Below are 17,648 nucleotides of genomic sequence, written 5' to 3'. Positions count from 1 at the left end.
AAATGTTCAAAATCCCTAGCTCTAAGAGAGATGCAAATCAAAACAACTATGAGATTATCATCTCAACCCAGTCAGAATAGCAAAATTTAACAGAACAGAAAACATCAAATACTGGTGAGATTGCTGAAAAACTGGAACCGTTATTCACTGTTAGTGGGAGTGTAAAATGGTGCAACCACTATGGAAGGCACTTTTATTCTTTCTCAAAAATTTGCAAATAGAAATACCATTTGACCCAGAAATTCCACTTCCTGGAATATACCCTAAAAATACCATAACTGCCACCCAATCAGATATATGCACACCCATGTTTATTGCTGCTTTGTTCACAGTAGCAACTTGGAAACAACCCAAGTGTCCATGAACAAATGAATGGATAAACTGTGGTATATTCACACAATGGAATACTATGCTGCATTGACAAACAAGGAACTCATGAAATATTATACAAAATGGGTGACCCTGAAGGACATTATGCTGAATGAAATAACTCAGTCAAAAAAAGACAAATACTGCATGGTGCCACTGTTGTAAAATGGGACTGACATCTAGGGGGGGGAACTAAGTAAAGAGGGGATAAATAATGCACACTACATTGACACAGGTGAGGGAGAGAACTGTTTAAAAGGGATATATGATTAGATATTGTAATGACAAGAGTTCAGAATGAAAGATGTATAGTGGAGTGGATGGGGGCGGGATTTTATAGCAATTAAAGAGGGTTTTTTTACTTTTCATAAAGAAAAGCAAACTGGGGAAGGGGTGGACATGGAGGAAAGTGTGCAAGAATGAATGAATGGAAATCCAAAGTCTGTAAACTTTCATTAAAATTTAATTTTAACTCATTAAAATTATTTTCTTGAGGTTGAGATACAATCCATACAAGTGCTTCAAGTTCTCTTCGCTTTTAGTAAGCAAAGTGGGTCATCTACATAACACAGGTTACTGATAAGTCATCCTCTGCTTTTGATGCCACATTCTTCTTCATAAAGTACAGTTTCTGGAATAATTTGCCTAGCACATAGATTATTTAGGTATGGAGAAAGAATACAACTCTGGCACACATCTTTCTTAATTTTAAACCATGTAGTGTTGCTCCCTTGCTCTGTTCATACAATAGCCTCTTGGTGTAGATATAGCTTTCACATCAGCACATTTAAGTGCTCTGGGATTCCCAGTCTTCTCATTGTTAGCCATCATTTTTTTATGATCCCACAGTCAAATGCCTTTGAATAGTCAGTAAAATATAACTAGGCATTCTTCTAGCATTTTCTTTTTGCTTTAAGCAAGGATCCATCTGATATCAGCAATGATATCTGTTGATGTCACGGCCACTTCTAAATTTTGCTTAAACTTCTGACAGTTCCTTATCTCTGTATTGTTCTAGTCTAGTCGCTTTTTAATGATCTTCAACAGTATCTTGCTTGCATGTGATATTATTGATATTGTTTGATAGTTTCCACATTCTTTTTTTTTTTTTTTTGTTTTTTTAATTTTTATTTTGTGTGCATGTACCGTCAAATTAGATCTGACTGGTACAGGAGGATATTGCGCCTCCTTCTCCGGCAGAGCATCTGGTGGATTCGAACCGTGTTCCTCTGGGATTGCAGTGCAGCTTCTTGCCACTAGGCCACCAGAGCTCCCGACATTCTATTGTATTACCTTTGTTTGGAACGGGAACAAATACAGATCTCAGTCAGTTGGCCAGACAGCTCTCCTCGAAATTTCCTAGCATACACCTGACCATGGTGTACAGGTTTTGGCAGAGCTCCCTGATTAAAACAGACTAGGAAGTGGGATTAGCCATTCACTTCTTAAATAGCGTGCCTATGAAAACCCTATGAACATAGAGGAATGTGGATAATTATTAGTGGTAAAGCCCAGATTGGAAGTGAGTTGAAATGAGGAAAAATAATGACAAACATCCTTTAATAACTGGAACATGGAATGTATGTAGCTTGAATCTTGAAAAGCTAGTGATTGTGAAAAATGAAATGAAGTGCATGAACATCGACATTCTAGGTATTAGTTGAGATGAAATGGAGTAGCTTTGACCACTCTGCATCAGATAATAACTTGGTATATTATGTTGGGAATGAAAAGCAGAAGAAGAACAACGATATTGCATTCATAGTAAAAAGTAAATTTCAAGTTCTATCCTGAAATACAACATGGTAATATGATTTTATCCATACATGTACAAGGAAGACTGGTTAATAAGATTATTACTTAAATATATGATCCTACATCTAGAGCTAAAGAGGAAGAAGTTGAAAATTTTTACCAAATCTTGCAGTCTAAATTACACAAACATGTAGTCAAGATGTACTAATGATAACTGGTGATTAGAATGCAAAAGTTGGAAAAAATGAAGAAGGAATAGTAGTTTGGAAATATAGGCTTGGTGATAGAAATGAGGCTGGAAATAGAAATTTTGCATTCTCGATTTATTTATTGCAAATACTTTTTTAAAAAAACACAAATGGTGACTTTAAACATGGATCTCACCTGATGAGCTGCCTATGAATCAGACTGACTACATTTGTGGAAGGAAATGTTGGAGAAGCTTAATATTCGCAGTCAAAACGAGGCCAGGGGTGGACTGAGGGCAGACCATCAATTAGTCATGTGGAGGTTCTAATTGAGGCTAAAGAAAAGGAAAACAAGTCCAGAGAACCAATCGTGAGTCTATTCCATCTGAATTTCAAAATTATTTTAAGAATAGGTTTGAAGAATTGAACATCAATGATCGAAGACCAGATGCATTGTTGGATGATATAAGCCATGAAGAGAGCAAAAGGGTCATTACAAAGACAGAAGATAAAGAAAAAAAAACCCAAAATGGATATCAGAAGAGACTTAAAAACTGCCCTAGTGTGTGAAGAAGCCAAAACAAAGGGAAAACAAGCCGAAGTAAAAAGAACTGAAGATTTCAAAGGGCAACTCGAGAAGACAAAGCAAAGTATTATAATGGAATATGCAGAAAGCTGGAATTGGAGAATAAAAAGGAAAGCACTCACTCTGCATTTCTCAAGCTGAGAGTACTGAAAAAGAAATTTAAGCCTTGAGTTGTGCTACTGAAAGATGGTATGGGAAATATATTGAATGACCCAGAAAACACCAAACAAGATGGAAGGAATACACAGAGTGCCAAAAAGAATTGACACTGAAAAAATTCCAGGAAGTACCATATGAGCAGGAGCCAATGGTAATGAAGAAGGAAGCTGAAGCTGCACTGAAGGCAATGGCTATATATAAGGCCCCAGGAATCAATGGGATACCAATTGACTTGTTTCAATTAGCTCTAGGTGTGTTCACCAGTTACAATGTGGGAGCTGTAATTAATGTCACAAAAGAAAATATGTAAAAACGAAAAAACAGTTTGAGGGAAACGGTAACACCCCCGTCTCCCCCCCCCCCAAAAAAAACCCCAACAAACCAAAACCGAAACACTAACAGCACAGCCAACGACTGCACATTTTCAGTGCAGGTGGACAAAACCGTCATGCAAAGCATCATGGTAATTAGGTAATAATGACAGATTTGACTCGACATTAAATCAAACCCATTGCCATTGAGTGCATTCTTGCTCCAAGTGACCCTGTAAGGCTGAAAGCTCTTTATTCATAGCATTTCCAGAGCTGTAAATCCGTACACAAGCCGACTACTACATCTTTCTCCCCAGTAGCAGTTGTTGGAATAAAAGCATGTGACAAATGCTTTAACCACATCAGCAGGGTTCCTTAGAAGGTTCAAAAGTAAATGAACAGAGTATTAGCCTTGTAAGTATATTACTATCTTAAGCTAGATTTCAGAAAAGTGATTTTGTTGTTATAACTACAGGATATTTTTGCAAAAAAAGTGTCTTCTGAAACGCTACCCAAAATAATTTTACAGTTTTTTGGGTTTCTTTTTATGTCACCCTAGTGCCACCTGGTGTGGTCCACACTTGTCCTTCACTACTGTCTAGGGCGCTGCTTCAATTCCTTTCATTAGTTTTTTCTCTTTCTCAAAACGAATTGTTTCCTGAAGTGTTTCATCAGAGCACTCGGCTCTTTGCTCTATTAAATCAACGTAAGTACAACGCAAGTATTCACGTAAGTACAAATTTCTCTCCTTCACTAGAACGTCAACTCTTGGAATCCAGCAGTCCACACCTGCAAGGGCCCAGCTCCAAGTCTGTGGGTGGCACCTAGAAGAGGCAGGCACCTACCATAAATTTATAGGTGTAAATTTTTCTCCTTTACATTGAATCTAGGCAACTCTGGTGGCCTAGTACCAGGAAGCTGCGCGGCAATCCCGAAGACACCCAGTTTGAGGCCACCAGCTGCTCCAAAGGAGGATAGGCAATGTCCTCCCGTGCGATTAACTGCCTCTGAAAACCCCTAAGAAGGTCAGCTATGAGTCGGTTCTGACACACCACCACCATTAAATTGAATCCAGGACAGGTTGGCTATAGATGTAGAGACACGAAGCAGAAATGCCAAGGAACTCAAATAACTGGTTTGTGTCCAAGAATGAGGGGTACACAGCAAACCCACACGTAAACCCCTATGAGCGAAGAGCCTGTCGCTGCAGCAGCCAATCATCTCTCAGCTACTCAAATTCCAAAGTGCACGAGATGACGCTTAAGCACCTCTGCTTCCGCTCCACAGCCCGGTCACGTGAGGCTGGTGAACGGGCTCTTCCGGCACTGTACCCCGGAAGCGGAAGTGCTGTCTAAGCTGTCAGAGTCTGCATGCTTGTCGGTGGTCCCTGCCACTAGGGAACTCGAATATCGTCGTATTTGCCGACTGTAGAGCACTTCTCCCCTCCTCGCGGGTGGGAGTGCAGGAACCAAGGTACAAGATGAGCACCATGTTCGCTGACACACTCCTCATCGTCTTTATCTCCGTGTGTACGGCTCTTCTCGCTGAGGGTAAGAGAAGCTATGTCCTTGATCTTTGATCAGCACCGACGGGGAAGAGTTTAGGCGTGGAGACCCTCGGGTCTCTGAAGAAGTAAGGTCGTGACCTTTTCTTGCTCTGAAAGTTCAGGTCACTGCAGGAAACTTCGGCGCGACTCCTGAGCAGGAGGCAATAGGAGTAGTTTGGGAATGATTGCATAATATTCTTTGATCTTCAGTCCATCTCGCCCTTGTGTGTATATAGACACTTCTGCATCAAGTTGCAGTTGTTTTGATTGAAGAGTCAGTTATCTTTACAATTTAAAATAATTAACAATGCGTAAATAAAGAATCCTGGATTTGTCCTGGAAAGGGTTAAACCGGGTGGCTCCTTGGAGGCAAGGATTCTGAGGCTCCGTCTAACATACTTTGGACATGTTGTGAGGAGAGACCGGTCCTTGGAGATGGACATCATGCTTGGGAGGGTGGAGGGACAGCGCAGGAGAGGAAGGCCCTCTATGAGGTGGATTGATTCAGTGACTGGGATAATTGGGATGAGAGTGTCAGAGACAGTGCGATTGGCACAGGACAGAGCGGAGTTTAGGGCTGTTGTACATAGGGTCGCTATGAGTCGCAGGCGACTCAATGGCACATAACAACAACAACAAATAAAGAGTTGTTATCCTTCTTTTCCCAACAGTAATTACTAGTAGCAGTTTGTTGTGACAACCCCAAATATTTCCTTATGAGCATGTTACTTTTACTCTTTTTTTTTTTTTTTTCAGGCATAACATGGGTCCTGGTGTACAGGACAGACAAGTACAAGAGACTGAAAGCAGAAGTGGAAAAACAGAGTAAAAAATGTGAGTATGGCCACATCTTCTAAAAGAAATTTCAACATATCCAAGTCATTGAATGCGTGTTTACCATAAATATCTTAGGAGTACAAACATTATTGGAATACAAAGATGAATCTGATGCAAATTGAAGTGAATTTGAAATATGTGTGTACCAAAAAAATATCGTACAAATGGGGGGAAAAAAGAGAAACATCCATGGGAGGTATGTATTCTGTATTAACAGTAATTCTTACCCATTTGTAAAATAGGGCATCTATTCACTTGTGCGGTGCCATGGAATCCTTCATGGTCCAGAGGATTTTGCAGTCCTTAGTGGACCACTAGAATTTGGTTAGAGAATGAGGTTATTGTTGTCATGTGTCATTGAGACGACTGCGAGTCATAGTAACACTGTAGACAACAGATCTAAACCTGCCATTTCCTGCACCATCTTCATGATCTCAAGCCTGTTTTTACAATCATGGTGTCAGCCGATCTTGTTGAGGAAATTCCAAGTGAAGGAAGACAGCATATGAGCAAAAATTTTGACATAAAAAGGGAGTTTGGAAAATAGCAGATCATTATTGCTGGTGTTGAGAGAAGGAGTGTCTTCAGGGGAAAGCCAAATTTCAGTTGTTTGAGTTGGTTGATAGTAGGTTTGGGAAAAAAGTTAAGAAGTAGAGTTTTTTAATTTGAACTAAAGCAGGAATCGCACAGGTCACAGATTAGAGAAAGGTTCTAATCTGTTATTCAACAGCGTATAACACGACTTGGGCACAGCTGAGGGGATCTAAGAGAACTGTGGTTATGAGTATAATATGAATAGGTCTTTATGGGCCAAGTTTGGCTTTTGCTTTTTTTTTTTAAAAAGTTCCTTGTAAAGTTTAAACTTAAAAATAATTCCTTTATATTGTTGAATTTTTATTTATATTTTCATGAAAATTAGAAATTTCTTTTTTACAAGTACCTCACTTGACCTACACAATAACCATTTGCAGTAATCATATAAATACTGTTTTAATGTTATAGAAAAGAAACATAGAAGCTAATTAGAAAGAGTAAGTTATATCTCATAGCAAGCAGAGAATTTGTGCCTAAGCTCAGTTTTTAAAGTACAGTTTGCCATTTGTATTTGTTGTTAGGTACCACCATGCAGCTTTGCCAAATGTGATACATTACTTGATTTCTTAACTGCTACTTCCAGGAGTGTTAATTGTGGATCCATGTAAAATGAAATCCTCGACAACTTCAGTACTTAGTATGGGGGGATATTTAAAAAGAAGAATATAAGCTAAATTTCCCTTATGAACAGAAATTCTAATGCCAAGTATATAGTCTTTCCCGACATTGTTCAGAATTTTGTTTGGCTTTGGGCAAGAGACAACAATAAAGGGCAAGAAAAGTTTCTAGAAGCTCCAGTCTCATGTAAGTTATTTTGTTGTTGTTGGTGGTTGCCTTTTCTCCTTGTGCGGATCTTACTTATTCTTGGCATTATTTGGTGAATATTAGTACTATCCCCAAAACAGTCTTACTGAGTTGGGGTCTTAGATGAAAGATATGCTTTCTCACAAGACACCAAGTTTCTAGGTGTTCTTTAAGTATTAGTAGGATTGCTCTCAGTGTGTTACTGCACTAAAACAGAGAGAATGCTTGAGTAAATAAGAAAGATTAAAGTATATCTAACTTTATTTTTAGCCAGAATATTTATTTGAAAAATTTATGAACTATTACTGTGAAGGATAAACTGTTTCTGTTTTTAGTGCAACAGGATAAAGCTTTTATGATAATATGGAAGCTGTTTTGACAGAAACCTGGAATTCAGCATGCAGCAATAGCAGCACATGGCCAAAGATGTGTTTTTGTAGTAGACATCTTTTGTTTTTGTTAACTTTGACATATCTGATTCTTATTATGAGGTTGAAGTTTTGGTGAATAAGTATCAACTTTAAAGGATTTCTCTGCAATCTCATGAAGTTTGAAAAACATTAATTTATCTTGTTCCTAAAAAAACAAAGATTTCTTTAGTCTTAAAATCCAGTCTCTTAGAAGTCTACATTAATATTTATAGTATCTTATATTTTTAGTCTTCTGTCCCCCAATATCCCTGTGTTTATCACATAGTCTTTATTAAATACCAAGTAGTTGTGTGATAGTCCTTCTAGGATAAGAAAGAAATATTTTGCTTTTTTGGGTTAATAATAATGATAAAGGGTAAAAAAAAAATCAATGTTTCTTATTTATTTTGTGGTTAAAATGGGTTTTTAAAAATTCATAATACCATAGAATTTGACTTAATTTTTTTGCATGTCCTCAAGCAGGTTCATCCTAAAACATTCTCTGTACACACACATATACACATTTTTCACTCAATACTTTAAAATTAGTTTGTAGTAGTGGAGTAAAATTGAATTTTACATCTCATTACCACGTTAGTAGTTCCAGTGTTGTAGGGAGCTCTGGTGGGTTAGTGGTGAGGAATTGTATCACCTGCCCGAAGGCATGCATTTCAAATCCATCAGCTGCTCCATGGGAGACAGACGGGCAGTTTCTTCCTGTGTGATTTATTTCCTCTGAAAACCCACTAGAGGGTTAGCTATTGGTCAGTTCTGACTCAGTGATACACAACAACATACTTAATATATTAAGGCAAAGAATCCTACTTACCAATTTTCCTTAAAACATCAAAATGCATAATACTGTCTTTATTGCTGTGTTATTTACAGTGGAAAAGAAGAAAGAAACCATAACTGAGTCAGCTGGTCGGCAGCAGAAAAAGAAAATAGGTAAGTTGAGATATTGGTCTGAACCACAGTTTTGTTGTTGTTCTTACATGCCATGGAGTCAACTGTGACTCGTTAGCAACCCTGTGAACAATGGATTTGATCCCTGCCCTATCCTCTGTCATCCTCACCATCTTCAACACTGTGTTCCAGTCACTATGTCAGCCCCGCTTGAGAAGGTCTTCTTCTCTTATGCTGATCATCCACCTTTTCCATGTGAACCCAATTTAGGTTGTTGTTGTTCTGTACCATCGACTTGTCTGTGCCTCATAGTGACCCTGTGTACAACAGCTTTGAACCCTGCCCTATCTTGAGCCAAGTTCACTGTCTCTGACACACTTAACTCCATTGCCCTAGTTACTGTGTCAATCCATATTATCCATGGTCTTCCTCTCCTGTGCTTTCCTCCACCCTTCCAAGCATGATGTCTTTCTCCAAGGACTGGTCCTTCCTGGCCACATGCCCAAAGTATGTGAGATGGAGCCTCAAAATCCTTGCCTCCTGAGAGCAAATTGGTTTCACACTCTCCAGGACAGAATTATTTGTTCTCTTGGTGGTCCAAGATAGGATGAGTTCTATTAATTCTTTTTTTTGTTTCTAGCTTTGAAGTTTTCCGTTTTGGTGAAAAAATGTTGACAGTATAGATCTTAAACTTAGCTGAGGGTTCTTGTCATAGTCTTACTTTCTTCTCTGTCTTGATACTTTTATGTCTGTGTTCTTTCATCTATGTCTTCCTTATTGTGCACTGACCAGCAATAAAAATCCATCAAAGAGTGAGAGAATCAGCTGTATGTCAGGGGCTTGGGTTTTTGTTTCCATGTAGGTCACTGACATTATAACCTAAGAGAAAGTGAAGTGTGCCAATTGCCTGAGAAGATTCTGTCCATCTTTCTCCTAAGAGTTCCTTGGTGAATTTGAACTGTAAGAGAGGTTAACAGCACGACTCCGTACCACTATCACACCAGAGCTTCTTCTAAAAGGAAAGGAAAAGGATAACTCAGTTGACTTAGGAGATCAGGTATCCTTGGAGAGACAATGCCTTAGCTGAATCTTGAAACTTCAGGCTGATTTAGCTAATGAAAATGTAAATTGAGAAAATTATTGTTAGGTGCCCTCAGGTTGACTGTGACTTATGATAACTTTATGGACAGCAACGTTGCCCTGTCGTGAGTTGTCTTCTTCTTCACCATGCTCGAGCCCCCTGGTGCAGTCACTGTGTTGGTGGATCTTCTTTAAGGTCTGTCTGCCTCTTCACAGACCTACTACTTTTCCAAGCATGATGTTGTTTTCCAAGGACTGGCCCCTCCTGACAGCATGCCCAGAGTGTGTGAGACAAGTGTTGCCATCTCGCCCTTGTGGAGTATCCTTCTGTGTTGCCCAGTGTTTCACAAAGTCTGGATCATTGTTTAATGTTGTGCAGTACTTAATTGTGTGAACATACCATAGTTTCTTTATTAATTTCTCTGTTCTTTCTGTCTTTTTACTATAATAAATAGTGCTGCAATGAATATAGGTGTGCATATATCCATTTGTATAGCAGCTCTTATTTCTTTGGGATGTATACCCACAGTGGGATTGCTGGATCAAATGGTATTTCCATTCCTCCTTTCAAAAGAAGGGCCAAACTAATTTCCATAGTGGTTGCGTCATTTTATATTCCCACCTGCAGTGTCTGAGAGTTCCATCCTACATTCTCTCGACATCCTCACCACCATTTGTTGTTTGCTGTTTCATTGAGCTTTATTATTATTGTTGCTGGGGTGAGATGGCATCTCATTGCTATTTAGATAACACTTATTCAATCTATGCTGAGCAAATAATTTGAGAAGTTGGACATTATGCAGAATGTAGCATCAGGATAAGAGGAAGACACAACAACTTATGTTATACAGGAGACACAATTTTTTTTTTGCTGAAGGTGATAAAGATGTGAGATGTTTGCTGCAGAATATCAAGGACTACAGATTTCAATACGGATCTCATCTCAACATGAAGAAAACAGAAATCCTTACCATTGGGACAGTAGACAACATCATGATAGATGGAGAAAAGATTGAAATTGCTAATGATTTAGTCTTAAGTGGATCCATTATCAACACCCTTGGTACTAGCAGTAAAGTGATCAGGAGATATATAACATTGGGAAACTCTGCTGTCAGGGACTCCACAAAAATCCTGAAGAGCAGTGTTGTCAGTTTAAAGAGTAAGGTGCACGTGATTCAAGCCATATTCTTTTCATTCACTTGCTGTGCATCTGAGAGCTGAACAATAGTAAGAATAACAGAAGAAGAATTGATACTTTTGGGTTGTGATGTTGTAAAAGAGTATCAACTATCCCATGGACTGCCAAAAGATCAAACAGATATGTCTTGCAGAAAGTGCAACCAGAGTGCTCTTTAGTGGTAAGAATGGTGAAGATTTGTCTCACATCTTTTGGGCATATTGATAGGAGAGATGGTTCCTTGAAGTAGTACATCATACTTGGAAAAGTGGAGGATCAGCAAAAGACAGGAAGGCCCTCAATAAGATGGATTTGGTATAGTGATTGTTGCAGTGGGCTCACGTGTGTTGGGGAATGATAAAGACGACCCAGAATAGGATAGGGTTCAGGTTTGTCATTCTTATGGTTGATAGGAATTGTACTCATTGGCATTTAACAATAACAACAAACAATAGCTCCTGTGGAGCTCTGGTGGCCTAATGGATAAGGAGTTGTTCTGCCAGCCTAAAGTCTTAACTAGAATCTGTCAGCTGCTCCTTGGAAAAATGATGAACAGTCTCCCAGATGATTTAAAGCTTCTGAAAAGTCACTGGACATTAGGGGGTCAGCTATGAGTTGTCTCTGGCCAGACAGAACACTACAGTATCTAACAGTCTTGAGCATTTCTTCATGTTTATTGGCCATCAGAATGTCATCTTTGGTGAAGTGTCTTTTCATAGCCTCAGCCCATTTTACAATTGTGTTGTTTGTCTTTTTCTTGTTGAGATATTTTAGTTTTCTAAAAGTTTAAGAGTATTATGAAGGCCACACTTGTAGTGTACATTCTGTGCAAAAAAGATAAACATACACAGACTCATTGAGAAGGGAAAAAGCATTGAGGAGTAAAGTAGCACATAGTTAAGGATGATAAACAATATTGTCTTCACTGACGAAGGGAGCACTACATGGTTCAAAAATGGAGAAAGTACGTCAGGGAATGTATCCTTTCTCCATACCTTTTCAATCTGTAAAAGAGTGCATCAGGGATATATCCTTTCACCATACCTTTTCAGTCTGAAAGCTGAACAGATCATTCAAGAAGCTGGACCTTATAAACTTATAAAGAATGTAGCATCAGGATCAGAGTAAGACTCATCAACAACCTGTGTTATGCAGATTATACAACTGACTGGATGTAAATGAAGAGGATTTGAAGCACTTGGCTGTAGAAAATCAGAGACTACAGCCTTCAATGTAAATTAATTGCATCTCAACGTCAAGAAAAAATACTTACCATTAGGCCAATAGATACCATTCTTATAGATGGAGAGATGATTGTAATTGTTTACAGTTTCATCTTGCTCCAATCCACAATCAACACCCCTGGTACCACCTGTTAGGAAATAAAAAAACGAGTTGCATTGGGAATATCTTTGTCAGGGACCTCTTCAGAGTGTTAAAGAGCAATAGGATCAATCTAAAGAGTAAGGTATGCTTCATCCAAGTCATGATCTTCTCAATTGCTAGCTCTGTGTCTGAAAGCTGGACAGTGATGACAGAAAAAGAATCGATGCCCTTGAGTTGTACTGGAGAACAGTATTGAACATACCATAGATTTCCAGGAGAACAAACAGATCTGTCCCAGAGAATGTAAAACCAAAACCTCCTAGAAGCAAGGATGGTAAAAAAGCTTAATCTTGCATACTTTGGGTATATTGTCAGGAGGGGCCAGTCCTTGGAGGAAGACATTACACTTGGAAGGGTTGAAGGCCAGCACAAGAGCGGAAGACCCTGGATGAGATGGATTGACACAATGACTGTGGCACTGGGGGCATGTATGTCAGAGATGGTGAGATTAGCTCAGGATAAGGCAAGTTTCAGAGCCATGACTGTTCATAGGGTTGTTAGGACATGTAGTTGACTTGATGGCAAATAACATAAAAATGATATAAATGTTCAAGCAAATGAAGCCAGAGAAATCAGTGGTTAAAGGCTTGTCTGTTAGCTGAAAATTCAGAAGTTTGGACCCACCAGGCACTCCTCAGGAGGAAGATGTAGCATTCTACTTCTGTAAAGACTCATAGCCTTGGAAACCCTTTGGGGCCCTTCTACTTGTATAGGGTCACATTGACATGGGACTGACTCAACAGCAGGGGATTTGGAAGTATGTTTGTTTTAGTCCATAAAGATAAGTTAGCTTGAGAACTTTAACTTCTCTCAGGTGTGCTTCAGACAACCATTAATGGATCTTGCAGAAGACAGACATCACATTTAGTTTAAAGAATTCAGCTTTAAGACTAACTTGGAGAACAAATAGGAGAAGGGACCGTTTTGAAGACAGAGAGTAAAAAAGCTCTTAAAGGATCCAGGCAGAATAGTGATAAGAATCTGAACTTGATTAGTGTTAGTGGGAAAAGATAAAGAAGAGGCAGAAGTAATAGGTCTTGGTGGCATTTAGAAAAAGGAGCAGGGTGAGGTGGGGGGGTGGTCTAAGAAGAAGCCCAAATTTCTGATTTGTTGTTACAGTTAGGTGCCGTCAAGTACAGCTCATAGTAGCCCTATGAACAAAAAGATCAGTACCCTCTTCTATCCTGTGCCAACCTTACACTTCCCGACACACAAGAGCTCATTGCAGCAGTTACTGCGTCAATCCACTTAGTTGGAGATCTTCCTCCTCTTCACCAACACTTTACCCTTTCCAGCAGCTTATCCTTCTCCAAGGAATAGCCCTTCCTAGCAACATGCCCAAAGTATGTGAGGAAGGAATTTTGGAGGAGTAGTAGACTAGTGTAGGATGGAGAAGAAAAGATTTTTATTTTGAACATGTTGGATTTGAAGCAGTGGAGTAGAAATATTTGGTACACAGGTGGATGTACAGTCTTAGAACTGTCAGATAGTTAAGGAATACAAATTGATTTTTTTTTTACTTTTTCTAGTAATTTGAGTGAAAGTTTACAGAACAAATCCATTTCCCTTTCAGTCATTCATACACATTTTGTTTCATGACATTAATTACAACCCTTATATTGTAACAATACTCTTTGTGCTTCCTTCCCATGATATAGTCTCCAGTCATTCTTTTGTCCTTTGCTGCCCTCTGAACTTCATGTCGGCACAAATAGTGCCCCTTTGTTCTTGTATGGCTGAAGGTTCTAAAGATTGAGGACCTTCTGGGTGTTCTTGTTTATCTTAAACTCCTGTCTATTGTTTGGCTGAAAGTGTTGCCATAGGAATGACTTCAGTTCTAGACTTGAAAGGTAACTAAAGGCCGTAGTTGCAGATGTTCCAGCAGTTTTTGTGAGACCATTGTAGAGTCATATACTTGATGATGGAGAGAGCCTTGGAGAAACATAGATATTTAAAGAATAGCTGAAAAAGCAGTTGTTGTTTTTGTTGTGTACCATCAAGTCAGAACCAACCCATAGCTGACACCCTCTGGCGGGTTTTCAGACAAGAGGAGATTGCCCATCCTTCTCCCATGGAGCAGCTGGTGGTCTTGATCTGTGTGCCTTCGGGATTGCAGCTTAGCTTCTTTCCACTAGGCCACGAGAGCTCCCTGAAAAAGTTGAGCTCTGAAAAAGAATTTCTGGAAAAATTAGAAAGGAGGGATGTTAAAGGGAGAGTTTCATGAGGGAGCAAGGTCCAGAGGTAGATGCTAAATGCTTAGTAGTGATTTTGACAAAAACATTTACAGTCCCATGATGGGAATGGAAACCAGATTATATGAATTAAGAAAATAATGCATGATGAGGAAATGAACATCTTTCAAGTAGCTTTTCTATAATGGGTATAGAATATAAAAATAGAAGGCAGATTACCCTTTGCCCTTCAATTGACAACACAAAATAGCTGTAATTATCTCAACGTGGAGTGCAACCTTGATTGCCTGCTCACCAAAAACAAACAAAAAAACCATTTCAACAGAATTTATAAGAAATGATATTTATAAAGTGTTACTTATCAAAATCCTACCAGAATGTCTAAGACATAATATTTATGAAGAGTCACTTGAAGGACACACAGGCTACCCATTTTCTTGTTGTTGTTATTAATAGTCATGGAGTCAGCTCAGTCTTACTGTAAAATGATAGAGAACAAAATTAAAAGTTGCCTTTTGCTGTACCATCCCCATGATCACGGAATGCCACTGTGCTCACCATGGCCACTGTGCCAGCCGGCCTCATGGGGCCATGCTTTGCATCCATTTCACAAAAATGACATCATTCTCTAGTGATTAATTTCTCCTAATGACATTCACAGGAATAGTATTGTGATTGATTGGATTTTCATTGGATCATTATCACAAGTACATTGCCAGGCTTTTTTCCTAATCTGGGTTAGTTAGGAGGCTCTGCTGAAACCTGTCAACCATGAAGATCTTCCTGGTATTTGAAATACTATTAATATGACAAAATTGACAACTTAGTACATCCATTCTCTGGATACAAATTTTGCTCCTAGATTAAGCCAGGCCGTCTGAATTCTAGAAACCAAACTTACACGAAGATCAGGAAGCAGTTGTTTGAACAGAACAAGGGGCTATTGTATGGTTTAAAAATCAGGAAAGGTATGCATCAGGGTTTTATCCTTTCACCATACCCATCCAGTCTTTTTATCAGATTTATGAGGTAGAATACGACTTAAAGGAACACATCCTCACAATTTCTACTGTTTGTAATCCTGCTGTTAACATTTTATCCTGTTGAGGGTCTTCCTGCATTTTTTAACTCGCCGTCTTTTTTTTTTTTTAATTGGAACTGCTTTATTGATTTTTTTTAAGTTGTTATTGTTATGTGCCATTGAGTCGTCTGCGAAACATAGAGACCCTATGTACAACAGCCTAAACCCTGCTCTATTCTGTGCCAAATGTATTACCTCTGACACACCTACCTCCATTACCCCAGTGACTGAATCAATCCATTTCATCGAGGGTCTTCCTCTCTTGCGCTGTCCCTCAACCCTCCCAAATTTGACATTCCTCTCCAAGGACTGATCCCTCCTTGTAATATGTCCAAAGTAGGTTAGATGAAGCTTCAGAATCCTTGCCTCCAAGAAGCAGCTTGGTTTCACCCTCTCTATTACCTGTTTGTTTTCTTAGCAGTCCGTAATATATTCAGTACTCTTCTCTAGCACCACAGCTCAAAGGCATCAATTCTCCTTCTATCATTCCTAGTCATTGTCCAGCTCTTTAATGCATATTGAACTCGCCATCTTTTTAGCTATGATGTCCCCTTCCAAGGACTGACTCCTTTTGACAACATGCCTGATGTGTAAGACAAAGCCTCAGAATTTTTACTTCTAGGGAGCACTCTGGCAACACTTCTTCCAAGACATATTTGTTTGTTCTTTTGGCAGCCCATTCAGTACTCTTTGCTGTTACCCCCATTCAAAGACATAAGTTCTTTTTCCGTTTTCTTTATTCATTGACCAACTTTAACATGCACATAAAGCAACTGAAAATGTCATGAGTTGGATCAAGCACACCTTAGTCTTTAAAGTGATATCTTTGCTCTTTAGCAATTTAAAGAGGGCCTTGACAGGAGATGTACCTCATGCAATACATTGTTTGATTTCTTGTCTGCTGCTTCCATGGGCATTGATTGTGGACTCAAGTAAAATGAAGTCCTTGAAAGTTTCAGTGTTATTTAGTGCTCATTTTTCCAGTTGTAATATTTTTCTTTTCTTGGTGTTGAGATGTACAAGTCAGTAGGGTTTTTTTTTTATTTTATTCAGTAAATATTTCAGGTTCTCTTTGCTTTAAGCAAGGAAGGTCCTGCTATTTGCATACCACAAGTTGTTGATGAATCTTTTTCCAATCTTGATGTTGTATTCTTCTGCATGTAGTCCAGCTTCTTGATGGTTTCCTTAGCTTATAAATTGAGTGGACATGGTGAAAGGAACCTTTGGAATTGGGATTACATTGCAACGTCTTGCCAGGGTACAACCTTGAGGTGCACCTTTTCTAATTTTCAACTATGCAGTATGCTGAGGAAATAATAAGAGAAGCTGGATTATAGGAAGAACTTTGTGTAAGGATGGGAGGAGGAAGAATTTAATATGAATGACAGAGCCTTGCTACTTGCTATATGAAACCTGTACCTGGATCAAGAAGCTTTTTTCCTGAGCAGAGCAAGGAAACACTGCATGGTTTAAAATGAGAAAAGATGTGCATCAGGGCTGTATCCTCTCTCCATACTTATTCAGTCTGTATACTGAATGAATCATTTGGAAGCTGGATTTTTTTAAGAAGAATGGGTTGGAGAAAGACTCATCAACATCCTGTGTTACGCAGAGGACACAGCCTTGCTTGCTGAAGTGAAGAGGGCATTAATTGCTTGCTGCACCTTGCTGCAAAGGATCAAAGTCTGCAACCTTCATGATGGATTACATCTTAACACCAAGAACACAGAAATCCTCACTACTCAGCCAATAGACTACATCATGATAGAGGGGAGGGAAAAAAGATTGAAATTGTCAATGGTTTCCTCTTACTTGGATTCACAATCAGCTCCCTTAATACCAGCAGTCAGGAGATCTGGAGATGTATAGCATTTGGAAAGTCTGTTGTCTGTCCTGAAAAGCAATGTTGTAAGTTTAAAGACTAAGGTACACCTAATTCAAGCCATATTCTTTTCAGTCACTTGCTATGCATCTGAGAGCTGGACAGTGAATAAAGATGACAGAAGAAGAATCAAAACCTTTGTGTTGTAGTATTGGAGAATAGTGCTGAATATCCCATCTCCTGCCAGAAAAACAAACATATATCTCGAGAAGGTGCAACCAGAGCGCTTTTTGGAGGATGGTGAAGCTTTGTCTAACATATTTTGCACGTATTCCTTGTAAAGGAACATCTCCCTTGGAAAGTTGGAGGTCAGCAAAAGTGAGGAAGATCCTCAACAAGATAGATTAATAGTGCCTGATGTAATGGTCTCAAGGATGTTGAA

The 17,648-nt window shown here is 39.0% G+C and overlaps 1 protein-coding gene across 1 annotated transcript in view; it reads left to right on the top strand.

The window, feature by feature from the left end:
* Nucleotides 1–4,716: 4,716 nt before the first annotated feature.
* Nucleotides 4,717–17,648, top strand: part of LOC102848255 (transmembrane and coiled-coil domains protein 1-like) — a 61,018-nt gene continuing 48,086 nt past the window's right edge. Inside the window, exons 1-3 of the mRNA XM_006887380.1 lie at nt 4,717–4,918; nt 5,671–5,748; nt 8,448–8,507. Coding sequence (XP_006887442.1) covers nt 4,849–4,918; nt 5,671–5,748; nt 8,448–8,507 — 208 coding nt within the window. The 5' untranslated portion in view covers nt 4,717–4,848. The remainder of the gene's footprint in view (nt 4,919–5,670; nt 5,749–8,447; nt 8,508–17,648) is intronic.

The sequence above is a fragment of the Elephantulus edwardii genome, unplaced genomic scaffold (genome assembly GCF_000299155.1).
Source record: "Elephantulus edwardii isolate Elephantulus edwardi_28Jun2011 unplaced genomic scaffold, EleEdw1.0 scaffold00057, whole genome shotgun sequence".
Classification (NCBI taxonomy): domain Eukaryota; kingdom Metazoa; phylum Chordata; class Mammalia; order Macroscelidea; family Macroscelididae; genus Elephantulus; species Elephantulus edwardii.
The sequence above is the reverse complement of the archived record's forward strand: the minus strand, read 5'-3'. Positions and strand labels throughout refer to the sequence as shown.